The sequence below is a fragment of the Glycine max genome, chromosome 13, assembly GCF_000004515.6.
Source record: "Glycine max cultivar Williams 82 chromosome 13, Glycine_max_v4.0, whole genome shotgun sequence".
In the NCBI taxonomy this organism is placed as follows: domain Eukaryota; kingdom Viridiplantae; phylum Streptophyta; class Magnoliopsida; order Fabales; family Fabaceae; genus Glycine; species Glycine max.
The window spans coordinates 1,026,798-1,048,974 of record NC_038249.2 but is presented as its reverse complement, the minus strand read 5'-3'; the positions used below and the strand labels follow the sequence as shown (position 1 = coordinate 1,048,974).

The window sequence follows — 22,177 nt, the reverse complement described above, 5'->3', positions numbered from 1 at the left end:
GTATTTTTATTAAAAGATTATCTAAATTTTAAATAAATAAAAACATTTAAATAAAACAATATTAAAAATATATAACATGCTTTAAATAATTAAACATTAAAATAAATTAGTAACATATCAAATAAAATCATAAAAAAATATACTAATAAATAAGTCAATTTAATATTATTTATTATACATTTAAATAATTTTTTATGATTTTTTAAGAAAATAAAAAATACATAAAAAAATTATAAATTTGAAAAAAAATTAACTTAAACATTAATAAAAAAATAGGAAACCACAAAAAAAAATTTATTACTTTAAAGTTCTAAAACAAAATAAAAAATTATTTATGACTTCAAAAGTCATAAAATAAATTAATGGAAGTCGTAAATAAATAATTTTACGACTTCATCTGTTATGACTTATTCCTTGCTAATTTTTTAAGACATACTCTGAAAAATTTTACCTTCTTTTGGTAAAAAATCTCTCATTGACTTACTAAATCATATTAATAACTCAGTACATAATATACTCATTCCAAGGTAAACTCATATATAACCCGGATAGTGGTATAGTCATGCCAAAGCGCATTCATATATATAACTCAACGTATAATGTAATGGTGCAAACGTAAAATCATATATGTACACAAGTAATTGTTGATTTAACACACTTTATCACAGGGAAGAAGCTATAGAAAAACCTGACGTATAGTTATTTCCCATTACATATTTTAGTCAAGACATACAAATGTCACATAAGGAAATAACAAGTAAATCATCACATTACAATCACTTTAACAAGTGTTGCAGGAAACAGGTACGTAAGACCTCTTGACGACAATAGAACAAAAAGGTAAAGCCTGGGAAAAAGGGAAAAGTTGTCATGTTTTGACGTCAAGCTATCAAAAAAGGATAAAGCTGACGAAAATGCATCTGGCACAGAATGCACAAATCGTTGCAACCAAAACCCGACATCCGATGGACTAGCACCTTTAGAGGGCTTACCTGAAGACAATGCTTCAATTCCCAGGCTACAATCTCTAATGTGAAATCCTTGGTCTTCAGCTATGCAAAATATCTTGATCAAGCCACAACCCATAGAAAAACATAGAAAGGAAGAAAATCAGAAGCGAGAGTGGCATTTGATACACCAACGACACAAACAAGTACAACAAGTTGAAAAGTTAAAAAGATGTGAGAATAAAGGGAATACCTGGACAATAGAAAGCATAAAAGACAGTGAATGCAATGTGCAATTGCAGAAAAGGGAAATAATTTGAAAGGAAAAAAGTTAATAATGTGGAGTTAAGGAAATAATAAATAATAGCAAGACCACAGTTACAAGCTTTTGAATCCCAAGAAAATCAAATGGTACAAAAGGAGCATGGTTACCTGAAGAAATAGAGCCCAAAGTGAAATACATGAACCTCAACAGTTGCTTCCACAAAGAAGTCAACGGGTGGCATCTGATATTATTTTTATACTTGTAAAGGATAAATATTAATTTTATACTTATAAATTCAATGTTACCGCTATGAGACAGCATCGACTCACGCGCAACTGCTTTGGGGTAAATATTAATTTTATACTTGTAAAGTGGACATTGCCTCTATGAGACAATATCAACTCGAGGGGAACTATTTCAAGGTAAATATTAAACACCTTAAATGCTTGTAAAGCCAACGTTCCTCTACGAGACATTGTTGAATGGGGGGAAATTGTTTCAGGGTTAATATTTAAGTCTGTTAAGCACACCTTAAACCGACCAAGTTCGGTTAGAATTAGTCTAAAGGAAAAATACATAAACAACTTAGTTGGTATTACACATGGACAGGAAAAAAGGACTCCCTGTAACGACCCGTCTCGTCGCTATGATATCACCACTCTAAACCGCGAGAAATTTCAATTTTTAAACAAAAACTTTGTTAATTTGCTTATGAAAAATAGAAGTAATTTTTTTTCTCGATATACATTTACCAAACAACGTGTCATTACTTAAGTGAATACATACATGCATACATACATACATACATACATACATACATATATAGGAATAGTAACTCAGTACACATCATTCACATAATGGAAAGTAAATTTGTTCATACATATAATTAAATTTATGATTTATATCTTCAATTCAACAAAAAGAATTATGGAACCAGTTATGGAGGAGTTGATTAACAAAACACAACTCTCTCCCAAAATAATTTCAACGCCATCATGTCGGCTCGGCGGCTCCAAAAAGAATCTCACTTCTCGTACTCTACTGCTGTCATTCTACTCCCACGAACAAAGGTTCGCGATCATCACAGGTACCAACCACACGGTACAAAAATTGCGAGGGGTGAGTTTATTATAAAAGGGGTTAATACAAAAATCAAATAATTACAATTAGTAAGAAAACATTAACAAATATCATAAGCTTACACAAAGATTCACTAGTCCAACACACACTCAACAAATAGTCATCATCAGTCCATAGTTTCAATCAATCATGCTCAGTATGATGCATGCACCTGATCTCAACTCTCAAATGCAATATGGTACCATCCCCAAGGAAATAGTCTAAGTGTGTCCACACGACACTCTCACTTAGGAAAATTAGACAGTAAGTGTCGAGGTCAACTTGTCGTGCACAGGCAACTCCCCCTCCACGGTGATCAGCCTGAGTCTTAAGGGAGTTCCAAACCGAGTGACATGCCCCCAAGTACAAGTATTTTTTCTCATAAAGAACTACGAGTACTTACTGACAAAGTTTGTACTATTTCCATGCAATATGAAATATGAAACATGGGCATCATCAATGCACTGACCATGGATAATTAAAGATTCTAAGTCATACCCTTCTCTCTCCAGGAATGCTTAAAACTCTTTAAAACACTATTTCGCCCTCTAGGGATATCCAACATGGTCACCACACCCCCCCCCCATGTACATACACAACATGCATCATCACAATAACACCATCTCATCTCAACATCACAAGCAATCACATTCCACATACATACATATAAATTCATGCCCGGGATTCACATTCCCCAGGCCTTCAGGCAACATAAATCTTATAACAATAATCTATAATACCACGAGACTCATATTTTTTTTAAGGAAAATTCTAAATTAAAGAGAAAAACTATAGTATTCAAAACAAACTCTTATGCCCATTTAAAATTCAATAAAGAAGTAAATAGAAGAACAAATATAAAATTTTGGGCAAAGTCTCCTCTATATTTAAGACTTTTCCCAAAAATTCCAATCAATACAACAATAGCATCTTTGACAATTTCTATCATCAGTAATAAACTTATCATATCCCATTAGTTAAAAACACAGTTTTTCTTGAAAACCAGCATGCACATCAATAACAAATATATATGTCACATCCCATTAGTTAAAAACACAGCTTTTCTTGAAACAAGCATGCACAGGGACAGACATACATCCCCATAATTGGGTTCCCTATCCCCAACTATGGTATCAAAAGTTGTAAACAAACAATAAACTCCCCTCACCTATCTATATCTCTATCTTAGTTTCTTGCGGTATTGTTCTAAGATCTCTTAGGTTCACGTTCGTTCGTCCAAACGTAGAGCTCTATATACCAAATCAAAGATAATTCAGTATAAATTTCAAAGACAATGTTAATATTAACTTTTGGGGTCAAATACCCATTCAATTTAAAAAGGGACTAAAGGGTGTTTTGAGATTCATATCAAAGAGAGGTCATTTTGAAATTCTAATCACGCCACTGTGACCAGGATTCAACAAATGTTACAAAAACAAAGGTAGGCTTAAACTAACAAGGAGAAGACTTAGAATCACGATTACCTCGAAGAAACCGCGAAGGAAGGATTGAAGGCTTCGTTCTCTACCGAATCTTCGAGTTGAGTTTTGAAGATTCCGCTTCGATTAAACTGTTCTTCTCTGTGCGGTGATCCAACGACAAACAAAGGTGACTCGTGGCGGTCACTGATGGTCAGTGGTGGTGGTGGTGGTGGAGGAGCTTGGGGGTGTTGGGGGAGGTTTTAGGGGAAGATAAGGAGGAATAATATGGCTCTTTTACGCTGCTGGACGTATTTGTAGCCTACAACACTCGCCCAGGCGAGTTTGGCTCGCTTGGGCGAGCTGATCCAACTCAAATTATTCTGCTTCGGTAAAAAAAATCATCCCATACCCAAGATGTTATATTTCAAATCCCAACGGTCAGACTGTGGATAATTGTCTTAGGAACTTCCAGACACAATTTGAAGATGATCCAACGGTTAAAAATCCGGGATGACGATTTTACTGAAATAGATTTAGGTAAAATTTGAAATCTCATAATTTCAACTTAGCTCAACAAAACTCCACATAATTCAATATCCACATCAAGAAATTCACACATGACTAATTCAAGCCATACTTCAACTCATTCAAGTCAAACATATAGTCAAATAACATGATAAATACAATTAAACATTGATTTATAATTATGGTGTTGTCATTTAAATATGTAACATGTACCCAAACTCAGGACCTCTCTTTATTTTTAATAATTGAATCACAAAGAGATTGAAACGTTCTCTCTTCACACGCGAGCCTTAAGCTTTCGTTACACTGTCCTGCGCCCTAACATATTTAAACATGTGCATCCCCAGAAAGCAAATCAAGTTATTGGTTGATTAACTATCTAGCTTCTCCAAAATTCTTCATCAAAGCAAAACAAATAATAACAATGGAAATGCTAAAGGGAATGTTGGTTACTGCTCTTGTGTGCTCACTTTTAGGTCAGCATGCAAAAGCACATCCATGTCAAATTGATTATGGGGTAATTAGACGTGACACTACTGTTGGATGTAGCAAAAAGCATCCTACAAATTGCAAACTACCTAAAGTCAATCGATGGAAAAGAAGTTGCGGGCATGAAAATCAATGTCACCACTTATTCACATCACCTGGAATAATTTTGCACATGCTAAAATTATTAAAGTGCACTCCTTATGTTTTTCAATCCAATTTGTTTTGTATACTCCTTACTAATAAAATATTCAAAACAAGTGATTTCATTTTATTAAGGATTTTTACATTTTTTTATTCGTAAGAATTGAACCATCAGGTGTTAGGGGTTTATAATAATTCACGTGTATTATTCAACCAACTAAATTAGACTGATAACAAGTGAAGTCCTACATTGGATAGGAATGAAAACGTTAAGCACCATATATTGAGGATAAGAGTCATAAACTTAAGCCTTAAGATTTTGGGTTAAAGTGTGGTGTCAAGTTCATTTACGTGATTGTTCATGACCCATTGGTTTAAATCTCTCCAATGTTTACCCCTCTCAAATTCACAACAATTGGTATCAGAGTTGATGGTTCGACTTGGTGACTGGCTTGGACAAGTATAATGTTGTTGGTGGTGGATCTATGGACACAGGAATCCCTTGTATCGAAATTCTTTTTGGCATTGAGTCCACACATGGAGGCCAAGCAATGTGTCTTGTGGAGAGCGTGACAATGCAAGATACTAGAGCATGTTGACGATAATGGTTAAGTAGGTCGAGGCAACCACTCTTAAACTCTAATGGTCACCATTGGATACACGTGGATTGAAAAATGACTTCGACTTGAGAGGAAGACTACCATGTGCAAAAGACTCACACTTGAGGGGGAGATTGTTCCTCAAAGTTGGAATTTGAAAACTGAAATGACACACTTCCTCAAGTTTTCTTTTTTCCATAAGAAATTTCCTTTGCTCTTCAACCTTTCACCAAACTTCCTCAGTTAATGCAACTTGACGAGCAGGTTCTTGTCTCTGTCATGCTATATGCTCTTCACGCTTAGCTCATTTGGAGTCCTCTTTGCCTTTTGTAGCCTTTCTTTATTGAATGATTTGGTTAGGAAATTTCGTGTTGAGCTGGAATAAAATTGGAAATACAAACTAACCTAAACCAATACTATAATTGATTCAGACCTTATTTTTTCATAAACCTAACCTAATAAAACTTATAAGTTTTAATTAAGGGTGAAAAAATTGTTTTTTTCTTTTACATAAAATGACTTTATGATGAAGTAATTAGTTATTTTTATTCTTCTTCTCTGATAATCTTCTTCCCTATTCTAAACTTATTTTTTCAGTCTTAAACACAAAAAGTTGGTATCTAGAGCTTCGGTCTAAATCTTTCCGCATATGTTATATGGTAGGTCTTAAAATATTATAGATCAACCATTTTGTTTCTGTTCGTGTTGAGTCTTCAAGATTCGTTCAAGAATATGATCAACACAATCAAGATTGAGAAATTCATAGAAAAGAATAGATTCAACCTCTGGCGCATAAAGATGTGTTCCTTATTGAAAGAACAAGGGATCTAGGCACCTCTTCTTTTGTTCTTGAGCAACAAGAGAAAGTGCATTCACTAATTCTCTTATCTTTTTTTTATGAAGTTCTTCATGGAGTTTATGAAGAAAAAACCGTTTTTGTGGCTTAAGCTGGAGAAACTCTTCATGACGAAATAAATCTATAACAAGTTGTTGCTGAATCAATATTTATTTGGCCTCTGCATAAAGGAAGGTACGCCTTTGAAAGATCACTTAGACAAGTTAAACTTTGTCTTGTTGGAGCTTTGTGACATTAATGTTAAATTAGAAGATGAAAATCTTGGAATGATTCTATTAGCCTCTCTCCCTTATTCATACGAGAATTTTATGAGTACTCTAAGTGTTGCAAAGGAATGTATCACACTTGAAGAAGTCAAGTCCTGTCTCTATTCAAGAGAGCTTCAACACAAAGTATCTGGAAATGGTGAAGAAGCCTCTGCCTCTAGATTATCAATGACCAATTCTGCAAAAGGATAGAAAAGGAAGAAAGGCAAAGGATTCAAGAAGGGAAAATTTTATCCAAAGGATATTTGTAATTACTGCAAGGGACCTAACCATTGGAAGAAAGATTGTCCCAATAAAATCAAGAAAGAATTTGTTGCAGTCGTTGTTCAAAATGACTCCTCGTCAGAAAATGATTTGGTATTCTTGGTTGTTGATCAACAACAACATCATTCTGAACAATGGGTATTGGACTCAGGTTGTTTTTATCATATGTGTCCACACAAAAGATGGTTCGTGACCTGTGCAAAGAAATATAATGGTAATGTTTTGATGGATAACAATGTTCCTTTCAAGATAGTTGGAATAAGTTATATACAAATCAAAATGCATGATGGAATTGTTAGAACACTCACCAATGTTTATCATGTTCCAAAGCTTTACAAGAATCTAATCTTGGTGGGAGCCATGGATTCAAAAGGTTTTACTTGTTATGTTGAAGGTGAAGTGATGCCAATTAAAAGGAAAGGCAAGTCTATTGTAATGCATGGAACCAAGCAAGGAAATTTGTATATCCTTCAAGGTTCCACTGTGATAGACTCAATTTCAACAATTTCACAAGCTGAAAGTCCTGCACCCAATGATAATTCTCTGTGGAACATGCGTCTTGGCTACATGAGTGAAAAAGGAATGAAAATTATGAGTAAGCAAGGGCTACTAGGAAATCACAAGGTGAAACCTCTTTAGTTTTGTGAGCATAATGTTCATGGAAAGTAGCATAAGACGAATTTCCCAAATACAGTGCACATTACAAAGGCCACATTGGACTACGTCCATTTTGATTGTTGAGGGCCATGGTATGCACAAGGCTAGATTTAGCACAAGCTATCAGTGTGGTGAGTAGATATATGGGTAAACCTGGAAAGGAAAATTGGCATCTAGTTAAACAAATATTCAGGTGCCTTAAGGGTACAATTGATATTGGACTCATCTACCAAGGTGACACATCTTGTGCACTTGTTGGATATTCAAATTCTAACTATGCTACATATTTAGATGTAAGGCGCTTTGTGACAGGTTATGCTTTCACAATTGGCAATCCCCTTGTTAGTTGGAAGGCTACACATCATCCTATGGTTGCTTTGTCAACAACAGAGGTAGAATATATGATTCTACCAAAAGTAGCAAAGAAAGGTATCTGATTAAAGGGTGTTATTAGCAATCTTGGGTTTCCTTAGGATAAAAAAAATCATTCTCTACAACTGTCTGAATGCAATATGCTTAGCCAAGAATTAAGTCCATCATGAAAGGGCTAAGCACATTGACGTCAGATATCACTTCATTCGTACTGAGAAGAGGATCGAAGACCAAAAAGTTGATACAAAAGAAAAGCCAACTAACATGTTCACAAAGCTTGTTACTAAAAGTAAATTTATGCATTGCCTGAATCTACTCAATGTAGATTACTAGAAATAACTCTATACAACTGAAATTGTTATTGAACCAAGGTAGAGATTGTTGGACGAAAGAAGTGATTGAACGACACTATAGGTGACTAGACAACACTGCTTGTATCGTCAGATACAATTCTCTATGATGGGACTCTGACTTTTGTTCAGTGGAGCGTCCAATGATGTATCATCTAATATGTTCAATCTTGGATGTTAGATGGTTCAAATAACAACTTTTGTTTGTAACCATTTTTGTTATTTTGTTTTCAGGTCAGATACACTCCTATATAAGAGAATTAGTTGGAAGGGTTAAAAGAGGAGAGGGAATTTTTTCTGAACCCAATCATTGTATTGTGTTTTCATCATTAATAATATACACATTGTGTGTTATTCTTCTTCCCTGTTCTAAACTTATTATCTCAATCTTAAACACAACATAATTAAACAACAACGTTGTGGTGGTGGGGGATATTAAAGTTCCCCTTGGGCTAGATAAACAAACCCCGCACCAACCCTAACTAAGTTGAAAGAGATAAATATTACACTCCACTTGGTAGAAAATAAGAACTGTACAATAATAAATCAGAGTTTAGTTATACTTACGTGATTTGTACAAGGTAATTTTTAAATATTATGCATAAACTATGGTTTATCCCTAAAGGAGAGGGGGACTAATGACGGGCTTACTCAGTATAAAAGAACAATAAGTTAAAAAAACATTTCGCCCATTATAAGTCAGTTCTTCACGTGATTCAGATATCTGCCGATTGCCATCAGTCTAGAAGAGCCAAAACTTTTTTCTTGGCACTCTCGAAGGAACGTCTGTAAATTCATTGAACAAATAAAATATAAGCTTATTGTTTGATAGCACCTCTGAACCTATAAAGAGAATATAAGAGTAGAAAGAAGAAAAATGCATTCCAAATTTATCAGGTACATCATCACCTCCGGTAGTGTACAATGAGTTATAGTGCACTTCACTCCAAAAGCTTAGCCATAGCTCTATAAATTAAAACATAATCATAATCACATAACAACTCAAAAAGCCGGGAGTTTCCAGTGAGAACTAAAAGCTAAGGATGAAAACAAATCTTGTGCTCTGGCTTTTCATGATATAATCGTTAAAATACCAAATCATTATTCATCCAATAGCTAAGCTACTTGAAAGTTCAAGAATGATTTTATTTTAAGGGGAATGTGTATTGCCACACCTATTTAAATATTTTTTATTATTTAAGATACACTTCTCTTTTATTAATCAATCTAATAATTTAGAAAAATGATATAAAATTCACTCAAATAGAAATGGGAATAAATACATTAGAGTGACGATAGCCATTTCCTAATTTAAGATCTCTAAAATCCTTTTGAGATAAACACCGTTGTTAATATAATTAGAACGGATTAATTTAGTTTTTAATCCCTCAACTTTTTTAGATTCCAATTTTTAGTCCCTCAAAATTTTTTATACAACTTTTAGTCCATTAATTTTCTGTCAGCAATAGTCCTTCTAAAATTTTTTGCCTATTTTTAGTCCCTTGTTTATTTTTAATGCTTAATATTAGTCATTGTTTTGTCAATTTTTAGTCCTTGTTTATTTTATATTTGGGACTACTTTTGAGCAATAAAAATAAATGAGACACTAAAAATGAGCCAAAAGTTTTAAAAGGACTAAAAATGATGACCAGAAATTAATGAAGGACTAAAAATTGTCAAAAATATTGAGGACCAAAAATTATAATATGAAAATGTTGATGGAATAAAAACTTAAATAACCCTAATTAGAACCTATGATATTAATTCCAAGTCATCACAACATTATGAAGATTGAAGGGCAACTTTCACATTAGTTTTTTTTTTTTTGGAAATATGTTTTTAGTCCTTAAAAATATCATGATTTTTAGTTTTAGTTCCAGCAAGAACCTTAAGGCTCCCAATATAGAAGCTAAAAGAGGCAGTGGTATGGACTATTATTATAGTAGTCAAGAGACTGATGGTATTTATTGCATACTGACAGATAAATTACACTATAGACAACAGAAGTGCTAAATGAGAGTTCCAAATAAGGGCCAACTAAACAAAACGTTACACAAAGCAACATTAACAATACTTGCCTCTGGTGGGACTTTTGTCAGTTGGAAGAATCTCAACGTAGCAAGTGTCTCTGAAAGAGGTGACTAAACAAACTTTGGCATCAAACTGAAGAAAAAACCATGAGTAATCAGAAATTAATTTTAACAAAAACAGCAAACAAATCCAAGTATGGAAATGTTAAATAAATGCAGAAATTAAAAAAGATAATCAATAGTAAACACAAAATGAGCACCCTAATAGTTGCAAGAAAACAGTGATCCCAATAGGCTAAAAATTACAGCAAAGCTATCAAAATCTTTGTACTATAAACTACAGAGAGATACTAAAATCAACCATATACAGAACAAAAATGAGCCCCCTTTCTTTTGGCTAATTGGTGTTACTTTATAAGTTTTTGGGATTGATGCATTGTAAAAAAAAAATTTAAGGTTACAAGTTTAGAAGCACAGCTCATCCCAGAAATACTATTTAGATTCCAGAATTTAGCCTTCATCATGAATTTAGCCCGCAAAAAACCTGAAGCTTTTTTTTTTTTTCTTTTTAACTGAATAGACTAATTGAAGCAGAAATGGGCATACAATCTTTTTGACAGTAACTCAGTAAGTGCACCCTAAAATTACTCTAGATTCACACGGTCACTTGGCAAGGCAGGAAACTCTTTCCCCACTATGATCTAATTATGAGGGAGGAACGTACCAATTTAAAGCCCTACTTGTGAAGAAATGAGAATTATGAGCAACAATAGAATTGTGATTCTGTGTATGGGTCAGGAGAAGTGGAGCAGCCGAAGGAACAACCGAACAATTGCAACTCCTGTTTTAGAGGATTAGAGAATCCTTCAGGAATTTGGTTTTATTACAATTTCTCAAGTTTTGCCATTCGAGTTGCCTAATTGAGTTACAAAAATCATTCCTTAGTTGTCTTTCATTATTCAAGTAATGACCAAGGCTAGTTCTTTAAGGACCCGCTTGCCGTGGTAAAACCATCTGAAGCTGTTGTGAATTTTCAATGTTCTTTTTCTAAATCTTATGTTCTATAAGTTTGTAAAGTTTTAGACTTTTGGCAATGATTTTGTATAGTGAGACCGACTTTACTTCAGGGTACTCTCTATTTTGATAAACAAAACTCATTTTGAGAATTCAACTTGGTTGAAAGGGAATATGATAAGCTTCAGAGCTAGGGAGACATCTCTAATTCTAGTCAGTCATGAGCCTTAGATTAGGGAGATGATGGATGAGAAGAACATTGTTTGGTGATAATTGGAATAGAAGATCAAAAGAGATGATTTACAAAAGCCTGTTTGGGGAATTGTAGTACATTATAAAACCAACACAAACATGTTAAAATGATTTTTGGCTTGAGAAATCATACATTCTTATTGTATTGTTTGATTGGAATCCACATGAAAAAGAGCGTGTATTGAGTTAAAGAGGAAAGTTGGCTCAGGAGTCAAGACTAGAAGTGTTTGTGGTTCAACTTGCTAATTTGGAATGGATTTTAGATAAAAGGTCATCCAATCCGAAAATAAAAGTACAGCTTAGTTTGGATTTATTTGAATACAATATCAAATCCTATCCAATTGAAAGTAATTGAGTATATCACTTTCAAAATATCAAAATTTCCCCTTTGTATTTATTTTTATTTTTCCTTTAGTCTAATTGCTTTTCATACTTTTCTCAAAGAACTAGTTACTTTATTAACTAGCTTGTTTTCAACACCACTTAAATGTATGAAAGTAATTGATTATAAGGACCTGAGATTTATTTTTTTTGGACAATGTTCAGATTTTGATTTTTTAATACCTACACAACTTACAGGCTAGAAGTCTGCTTAGTACTAATGTAATGGGAATCAGTTTTATGGCCTCTTTCAATAATTATAAGGGATGATTACTTGGTTTTACTAGGGGATAGAATAAATAAAGTATAATAAAATTATAGATGAAGTGATTCAGTCATGAAAATGAGATCCAAAAACTAATCCAAACCAAATAAAAAAGGTGGTCTTTCAATTTTCAGACTTTGATTGGTTTTCGATCTTTTGGGATCAGCTTAGCGATTATGTAATGGTTTGAATTGGATTTGGACACCCCTACTCAGAAGCCTAAAGAAAAGAGAAAACTATTTGAAATAAGATGAAACTCACAATATTTATAGGTTAGGAGTAAGATTGAAATTAAAATAACGAAAAACAGTACAAATTTAGTTTAAATATGATCTGAAAATGGTAGCACCAAATTGCAATAGATAAAATTAATCTCCAATAATTCCTTACAATACATAAAATATGGGCCAGGGGAAGTGGAGCAGCCTATGGACCAAGGGTTGGACCTGGGTCCTAGGAAAACCACTGAACTGTACAGAAAGCATATTCCAAAAGAAAGAAATAAGGGGCTGTTAGGAGTTAATAGTGAGGTGGCAATTAGTTACTGTACAGGTAGCAGGAATACTGGCTGTGCACAAGGGATGGAAGCATGCTTTTTGAGAGCCAATTAGAAGGGGATCTTCTACTCAGGAGCTGAAGGCTCTGGAGTGTGGTGTTGTGTTCAATTTTCTTAAGTGTTGGCTCTTATGATTGAATAATACAGTAGGTGGTAATACCAAATTACCAATCTAGTTTTTCCATTGCTTTCGATCAGTTTCTCCAGTGCTCTAACTAGCAGCATCAAAGGTTTGCAAATTTTAATTTGAAGTATATAATGAACTATATGTAGGCAAAATATCATGCCTCATTATTGATATTCCTCGTCTTCAATCTAACTAGGTTAAAGAAAATTCCAACATGTCAGGACAGGTTATGGAGAGAGTTGAATCATTGAAATAAAATCAGATAATGAAGAGAGATTGGAGACAAAAGTGGGAAACAGGAGATAAAAATTAGGGAGAAGGGAACTGAATTTTTTTTAACTAAACTGAATTTAGGTTGACAAAAAAGGACTTTTAATATCATGGCTCCTATTAGAACTATAGTCATGGCCACACCAAACTATCTCAATCTGGTTATTTACCAGATGTCACCTAGGCTAATGGTTCCTACTTCCTAGTTCCTACACACAATCACAGGAGATTGACACAATCACAGGTTATTTGTGTAGCAAGCTTGGTGCATATGATTTATATGCTCTCACTTAAGGGGGCTTGTTATAAAGTTGACTTGTCATGAACCAACTCTCTCAAAAGATTAAGCTGTTAGCCTGTTAGGTGAAGACACACAAGGTTTTATGTTATATATCTAACAATAGTAATCTATTAATATAGTTTACAGGTTCATTATGCATACAATTTTAGGTCCAAGTGATCGGATATATTTTCATGAAGGAAATCAGGACCTGCATATTCATTATTAGATTCATATATAAATTTTTGTCCGTACTTCCATAGTGTCCATTGACACATTTTCAGCATATGATTCTCTTTTCTATCTCTTTCTCCACAACAATGAGCCCAAGGAGCAGAGTTTTCTTATGAGCATCAATCAAGAACGTACAATTATTTATATTAGATGACATCCAAGTCCAACACATAGTTAATACTAATTGATGCAGTACAGGTTAACTATTTCTTCTAATTAATTGGATATACAGAAAATTGAAAGAGAAAAAGAAGTGAACTGTCCTAAGATCTTTCAAATTTATTAGTTAATACACAGACATTTCTTACATTTGGAGTATTTTTATTTTTATAATAAGAAAATAGGAAAACCATTTTCAACAAATGTCCTAATTTTACTAAACAATGTAAAGTAGGTTGATGCATAAAACTATTAATAGGGCACAAGCTATTTAAGTAAGAAAAATTCACATAGACCAACATTTTGATTCAGTGTCACACAATTATGGTTTTTCTTTTGTCTAGGTATGTCACAGTCCTCTTGATTGTACAACATAATCAGAACTCAGAATGACAAATTGACAACAAATATGTAATTTAGAGGGAAAAAATATGAAACTTGTAATGATTTTAGATAAAGTAGGGATCTACAGAATTTAGTTAACTTACACGGTCTGCAGCTGCTTGTAGAGTAACATGATCTCCCCACTCCCCTGATCTATTGGCAGACAATATGCAAATATCGAATTAGTTTTTACCATCAATGTTACATGCACTCTAAAATCAAAGCAAAATTGATCACCAACTGATATCTAACTTTTTCATTTTCTTCAAGTAGCTTTTGTATTCCATTGGTACATAACCTTCATACAATTTTTTGTGATGCTTTAGCTGAGGAAAAAAAAAAAGGCAAACAAGAAAAGATAAATAAGAATACAAAATTAGTCAAGAAACATACTTTAATGTCTCCCACACAGAAAGCAGAATACTATTAAACATTGCCCAACTGTCAATACACAATTACAAATAAATAGCATGAAAGGGAAAAAAAAGGGCGAAGAGTGAGATTGATGCAGCTTTTCATTGAAAATTTTCAAAATAGCCAGAGAATTAGCTGCACTAGAAGGACTGCATAATAAACAAACCTGCTTTATAACCTGTCGCCTTACATGCTTGTGATAATCAGGATTGCCAAATAGCTGATCAGCTAAAGCTCGAAACTGTCCAGTAAGATTTTGCAGATATTAAGGAAAAGGAACATATAACAAAAGTACCAAATGACTGGGAAACTGTAAGGTGGCATATAAAAAATTTCCCATAAAGGAAAAAACCTGGCAATTCCCATCACCCTCCATCTGTAGTTCTGCCAAACCATATGTAACTAACCTGTAGAAAATGATGGAGCATAATTATTAAGTAAACCAAAATACCTAATGCATAAAAACAAATTATTTTAGTAATTTGGTTCACACAAACTATGCTCTGTCCCATGCTTTCAAATCATTATCATTGATACAATTACAACTCCATATAGCACAAACTTCTCAAACAAGTTATAACTTGAATTCAACTTAGGCTTCCTATTTAAAAAATGTGCAAAGAAATATAAAAACCTCGTGGAAATTGAAAAATAGAAGTATGATAGAATTATTAAAAAAAAAACATTTATCTATCCTCCTCCTTATTATGACAATAAAACTAAAATTAATAACTGTACATTAAGCTAGTCTAAGCAACCTTTCAGACAGCCTCTCGTGATCTGCTGTTGCATCGTTTACATCAGGAATTTGTCCATTAACGCGGGGAGTGTGCTGCCAATGTACTGAATTAGTATTCTCATCACAATGCAGATAACAGTATACAGATAGGAGAAAAGGCATAACAAATGGTAGGTTTGACTAGTTAACATGGGATATTTGTACAGAATACGTAGAGTGATTACATGAAAATTTTTCTAGCAGGTATAAATAATGCATATAACTGCATGCATTTTTGAGATATTAGTTGAGAACACCCCAGTGACAATTGATATACAAAGCTTTGACAAGTGTTAATCTGTGATGGCATGTTTTTTGAGAAAATTATATATATTTGCATAAAAGGGCTTACTGACTTCTACATTACAAGGAATAGGTTTTGAGATGCCTAAGCAATTGGGAGAAATCCAACCATTCTCATTATAGTAAAAGGAAATTGTGTTTCTAATTCATTTATATTTTGGTCGATCTTTTAGAGCAAATGAGGTGCAGTGCTCTATATCTTTAAATATTCTGATTCTTTTATTTTAGTCTGTTTAAAATATTCATTTACTTGTAATAAAATGAATATGATTATACATGTTTTTAGTTGTCGGTGAGAGACTATAAAAAAATCATATTTAGTCCTGTATAATAAAGCGTGATTCTCATATATTGTAACAGACAAAAAAGAGAATGATTCTGAAATTGTACCGGAATGGAATCTAAATGTGAAAGTCTCTTTCCAAGCTTGTTCTCTGCCCTGAGATTTTCGTCCTCTGTTAATATGCTTGCAATTGTTTGGTCATCCTCTGTTTCCAGAAATATGCTGTTCAAACTTGAGCTCGAACTCCCACTTCCATTCCTCAGCTGAGAAGTCATACTCAACCAATCACAATAACCTTCAAACTAACTGAAAATGAAATGAATGAATATGGATAAAGAAATTTCAGAAAACAAAAGGGTTTCTTCATTACAACAATTTTAAGCTAAACCCAAATCGGGCCAAAAACCTTGATTATTTGAAATAAGAGTGAAATGGAAAGAAAAGAAAATTCTCCTTTCGTGGCGATAGGGAAGGAAAAACTAGAGTTGGTTTGGAATAGTCAAGTCAAGTGCGTCTTGGATAAGATGAATTACCTTGGTTGGGTTCCGTAGCACTAGAGAAAACACGAAAGAAACGGTTGATACCAAACCAAAGAGGGAAGAGTAAAGATTGATTAACGAGAGATGAATGAAAGGAAGGAAGATATAGAACTTGTCGGAGAAGGAAGAATAAATGTTTGAGTTGGAGAGAAGAGAAGTAAAGAAAAGTAGGTGTAGTGTTGGAGGAAACAGTTGGAGGAAAAGAAAACACCTACACGGTAGCCTTGTGTTGGCCTCTCCAGCGGTCTATTTTGATTTCTTCAGATTCTTCTTATTTCATTTTGACCAGTCTTATTTACTTCGTGTTTTGTCTCCAACATCAATCACTAAACCATTAATATAGTCGTACAAGATTAGTACTTTTTTCGGTTTTATATCATAGGCTTAATTGTACACTTTTTTATATCATAATATCACATTATATCACCTAATTATTAACATTTTATAAATTTTACAGTCCAAGTTTTTTTCATCAATAATTTTATCATCTGTGATTTTTTTATTTTTTGTAAATTTTATCATTTCACAAACTCTATCAATTAAGTTTTCGATCTTCACATATTTTATCATTATGTTAATAACAAAAGAATATCCTCCCATAAAAAATTGTAACTTTATTTTAATGACACGTCATCAATCATAAAATGCGTAAAAGTTAAAAATTTTAGTGATAAAATTCACAAAATAATGAAAATTAAGTATTAAAGTATGCAATTAACCTTATATAAAAAAATCTATATAATTTTAAAATTAAAATTTTATTTAAACGGCTTAAATAAGATTTTTTGGCTAAAATAATTTTTTTCCTTGTGAAATTGAAAATATTCGAATTCCATTCCTGTAAAAATTTTATTGTATTTTTCATCTCATAAAATTAAAAAAGTATCAAATTTTAGTCCAAGCTACGCTTAAGATATATCTGAACCTACATTCTACAATTTTTGGCTTTTTTTTTACAATTTGTGGCGGTTGGATTTCTAAAGATTAAAAACTACCACAAATTATAGAAAAACCACCACAAATTGAAGAAAACAACTACAAATTATAGAGACATTGTTACAAATTGTAAAAAATAAAATTGTCACAAATTACATTTCTATTTTCTACAATTTGTGAGGATTTTTAACCCCTAGATATTATTGTGTATGTTCGGATACCCAAACCTAATTTCAGACCAAAATTTGACACATTTTAATTTTATGACAACAAAAATGTATTAATTTTTTTGTAAAGACAATACAAATATTTTAAATTTTATGAGAACAAAAAATATATTTTAACGTTTTCTTCTAATAAGGATGACAAAGACGATTAGATCATATTAAAATGGGGTAAGGTAAGTTCCCTAAAGTCATCCCAAACATCACCCTAGGAGGTAGTTCAGTATGAGTAATAAGACTATCATTAATCAAATGGCTGAAATACAACATTATTATTATCATAATACTTTTTACACTGTCCGAGGTCCACAAAATACACATGGCACTTCGAAACATATGTCAACCCTCCATGTCAACCATAGCACAGGAGCATGAGTGCCTCGCCCTTAGCCGACGAACTCCCTAACTGACAGGTTATCTCTAACATCCTATTATTCGAATATATTGTCATCTTTTATCTCTTAGCATGCTCTTAATTATCTACAAAAGCCACACATTATCTATACGGTACAAATTATCTACTAGCTTTTATCGCTAAGTTATATATTATCTCTAACTTTATCTATAGGTTATCGGTTATTATCTACCAAGCATTAAATATCAGCAAGGGCTATAACAGCCCCTACAAACAAGGACCTGCAACTCCATTTCACTTATAAGTATCAGGTTCCTTCGAACCCTCGACACATCTCCAACACACAAGCACACCTGCTTGTATACTAGTGTATTCATATTCACTCTCTTATTCTCCTAACTCATATACTTACTTGAGTGTCAGAGTCCTTTGTTTTGCATGTCCCCCCTCTTGCCCTCCTAACAAAGGTCACTCTCAGCCAACGTGCAAAGTCCAAGATCCCACCTTAGCCACGTCCACCCTGATGTGTGCCAACTCTGGATTTTGGTAAGTACATTTGGCACCCACCGTGGGGCCGCGGTAAAACATATCTCGCGATCTCTCGTTGTCTCTCTCTCACCCATGGTTAGCACTTGGTCTGGTCTCAAACGCGAGACCCCTTTTGAAGGCTCCAACTGTAAATGTATGTGTATGAAGGTTTTGATGATGTCAAGACAAAAGCAACACAAGTTTTATTTCAAGTCCAAATCAAGACCAAGAAAACAAAGATCAAGAAGAAAGCTAAGTCTTAGTCTATCTTTGTTAAAAGAGTCTCTTAGTTATTGCAAATGTTTGGCCTCACAACTTAATTTTTAAATTGATTATAAAATAGTTTTAACATTTTCTGAAAAAGGTATTTTTCCACTGTTAATCGATTACCAGGCATTGTAATCGATTACCAAAAGAAAAATTATTTTAAAAAGATTTTTTAGAAAGTTTGAAATTTGAAAGTTGTAATCGATTACCACTTGTCTGTAATCGATTACCTATTACAAAACTACAAAAATTCAAATTAAAAAGTCATGACTTCTCATTACATAATTGTGTAATCGATTACCAAAGAGTTGTAATCAATTACCAGTGAGGAAATTTTAAAAGTTACTCTGAAAAGTCATATCCCTTCATAAGTTTTTAAAAATCCATCAAGGGCCAATAAATATGTGACTTATCTACGAAAGTTTCAAGAGAGTTTTTCAGAACCTTATTGTCTTATCCTCTCAAAAACAAATCATTAGCCAAGCACTTGCAAATCAATTAAGGATTCTTCTAAGAACTTCATCTTGCATCTTCTTCTTTAAAAGAGAGAAAAACATTTGTATTTTCTTTAAAGACTTATTGAGATCAAGAGGTTGTTTGTCTCTTGAATTGTGAGTTTCCTGAACACAAGGGAAAGGATCCCTCGAATGTTCAGAAGTTGTAAAAAGGATTTTTACAAAGTTAGTGGAAATCTCAAGTGGGTTGCTTGAGGACTGGACGTAAGCACAGGAAGTGGCTGAACCAGGATAAACTGAGTTTGCATTCCTCTCTTTCCTATCTTGATTACTTTATCTTGCATATTTTATTTATCTTGCACACTTGAAGTATTCTATTGATATAACTTTCATCTTCATCTTCAATATTCTTAACATATAGATTTAAAAGAGGATTTAGAAGTCAATTAAATGAGAAATTTTTTAACTTAATTCACCCCCTCCCCTCTCAAGTTATTGAGGCCACTTGTCCAACAAGTGGTATCAGAGCTTGATTCTAGTATAAAGTTTAGAAACTTAAAGAATAATTATGGCCTCATCAAACTTCCTATTTTCCGAAGGAAACTCCATTAATAGGCCTCATATATTTAATGGTGTGGGTTCTCATTACTGGAAAACCTGCATGCAAATCTTCATAAAGGCTATAGATTTAAACATCTGAGGAAGCCATTGAAATCGGTCCTTACATCCCTACAATGGTAGTAGGAAATGCAACTATAGAAAAACCTAGGGAACAATGGGATGAAGAGGAAAGAAGAAGGGTACAATATAACTTAAAGGCTGAAAATATAATTACCTCTATATTAGAAATGGATGAATACTTTAGAGTCTCAAATTGTAAGAATGCAAAAGAAATATGGGGATAGATTGCAAGTAACCCATGAAGGAACAACTGATGTAAAGAGATCTAGAATAAACACCCTAACACATGAATATGAACTTTTTAGAATGAATCAAAATGAAACCATACAGAATATGCAAAAGAGATTCACACATATAGTTAATCATCTTGCATCATTAGGAAAGATATTTCCTAACGAGGATCTCATTAACAAAGTACTAAGATGTTTAAGCAGGGAATGACAACCAAAGGTAATTGCAATTGCAGAATCAAGAGATTTCACTAACATGTCTCTTGCAACTCTTTTTGGAAAGCTTCAGGAAAACAAAATGGAACTTATGAGACTAAACCAACATGAAGAAAATGACAAGAAAAAGAAAGTAATTTCACTTAAAACCTCATCTTCTATTCAAGAAGAAAGTGAAAAAGAGGACTTGAATGAAATAGAAGAAGATGATGATTTCAGTTTCTTCGTAAAGAGATTCAATAAGTTTCTAAGGAACAAAGGAAATCAAAGAAGAACAAACTTCAATTCAAAGAAAAGAGGAGAAGATTCATCTTCTGTTCCAAAGTGTTGTGAATGTAATCAACTTGGACATCTGAGAGTTGATTGCCCTAGTTTCAAGAAAAGAATGGAAAAATCTAACAGGAAAACCTTCAAAGATAAGAAAGCAAAGAAAGCTTACATCACTTAGGAAGATAACGATATGGATTCATCCGAAGACTCATAAAATGAAGTCGTGAATCTAAGTTGCATGGCCAAAAAATATAAAAGTGAAGAAGATGTAATGTTTTCTAACAATAACTTATCTATTTCCTTTGATGAACTTCAAGATGCATTCAATGACTTACACGAAGAATCAGTCAAACTTGCCAAACTTGTTTCATTTTCTAAGAAAACTATTTCAAATTTAGGAAAGGAAGTTTTGAAATTAAATGAAGAATTAGAAAATCTTAGAACTGAAGTTAAAACTTTAAAACCCATTGATACAAATCAATCTTCTACCATAAAATTGATACAAGATAGTAATGAAGCATCTAACTCATGTAAATGATGTAACAAGTTTAAAGAAGAAATCAAAGATCTGAAAAATTCTCTTGCCAAATTTACTGTTGGCAAAAATAATTTAGATATTATACTAGGAAAGCAAAGATGTGTGTTTGATAAGGCTGGATTAGGATATAGACCTGGCAAACAACAAAAATTGTATAAAAACTTCTTTGCATCTACTCAAAAGAATAGTTCTCCTTTCTTGGCATGTTTTTACTATGATAAGAAAGGACACAGTGCATCTACATGCTATTTTAGGAAAAATAGTAATAATATTAAAATGATATGGGTTTCAAAAGGATTTTTTTATCAAAACTAACATTCAAGCACCAAAGAAAATTTGGGTACCTAAGTCAAAAGTATGATTATATGAATGAAGGATTGTTTGAAGAAAAGTTGGTACATTGATATCGGATGCTCTAAACACATGACGGGAGATGCATCAAAGTTTATTCATATTTCTCCCAAGAATAGTGGACATGTGAATTATGGTGACAACAACAAAGTTAAAATTCTTGGAGTCATAAAAATAGGTATGAATCCATCTACCTCTATTGAAAATGCTTTACTTGTTGATGGTCTCAAGCATAGTTTACTAAGTGTTAGCCAATTATGTGATAAAGGCTTTCTAGTATCATTTGATTCTCGCAATTGTTTTATTGAAAATAAACATGACAAAAATATAAAACATATAGGATATAGAACTAATAATGTATACATGATAAATTTAGATAAAACATCAAATCATGTTCAATGATTTTTAAGAAAAGATAATGATTCATGGTTATGGCATAAGAGAATTGCTCATATAAATATGGATCATTTAAATAAATAAATTTCTAAAGGTTTGGTGATCGGGTTACCAAAACTCAGATTTGAAAAAGATAGATTATGTGATGCATGTCAAAAAGGAAAACAAGTAAGGGTCTCTTTTAAATAAA

General features: G+C 32.9%; 1 protein-coding gene across 3 annotated transcripts; it reads right to left on the bottom strand.

Annotated features, from left to right (window-relative positions):
• Positions 1-8,633: 8,633 nt before the first annotated feature.
• Positions 8,634-16,826, bottom strand: LOC100527243 (OTU domain-containing protein). Of its 3 annotated transcripts, none has more exons than NM_001249982.2 (10): positions 16,756-16,826; positions 16,109-16,307; positions 15,396-15,469; positions 14,990-15,044; positions 14,804-14,878; positions 14,476-14,549; positions 14,328-14,376; positions 10,350-10,434; positions 9,181-9,237; positions 8,634-9,057 (listed from the first exon to the last, which is right to left on the bottom strand). In NM_001249982.2, the coding sequence occupies exons 2-10, from the start codon at positions 16,274-16,276 to the stop codon at positions 9,014-9,016; spliced, it is 681 nt and encodes a 226-aa protein (NP_001236911.2). In that variant the 5' UTR covers positions 16,277-16,307; positions 16,756-16,826; the 3' UTR covers positions 8,634-9,013. The 3 variants fall into 3 exon arrangements, with proteins under 3 accessions (NP_001236911.2, XP_025980588.1, XP_025980589.1); XM_026124803.2 differs by having other exon boundaries at positions 8,790-9,057; positions 16,535-16,804; XM_026124804.2 differs by lacking the exons at positions 9,181-9,237; positions 16,756-16,826 and adding an exon at positions 16,535-16,749 and having other exon boundaries at positions 8,790-9,057.
• Positions 16,827-22,177: the final 5,351 nt, after the last annotated feature.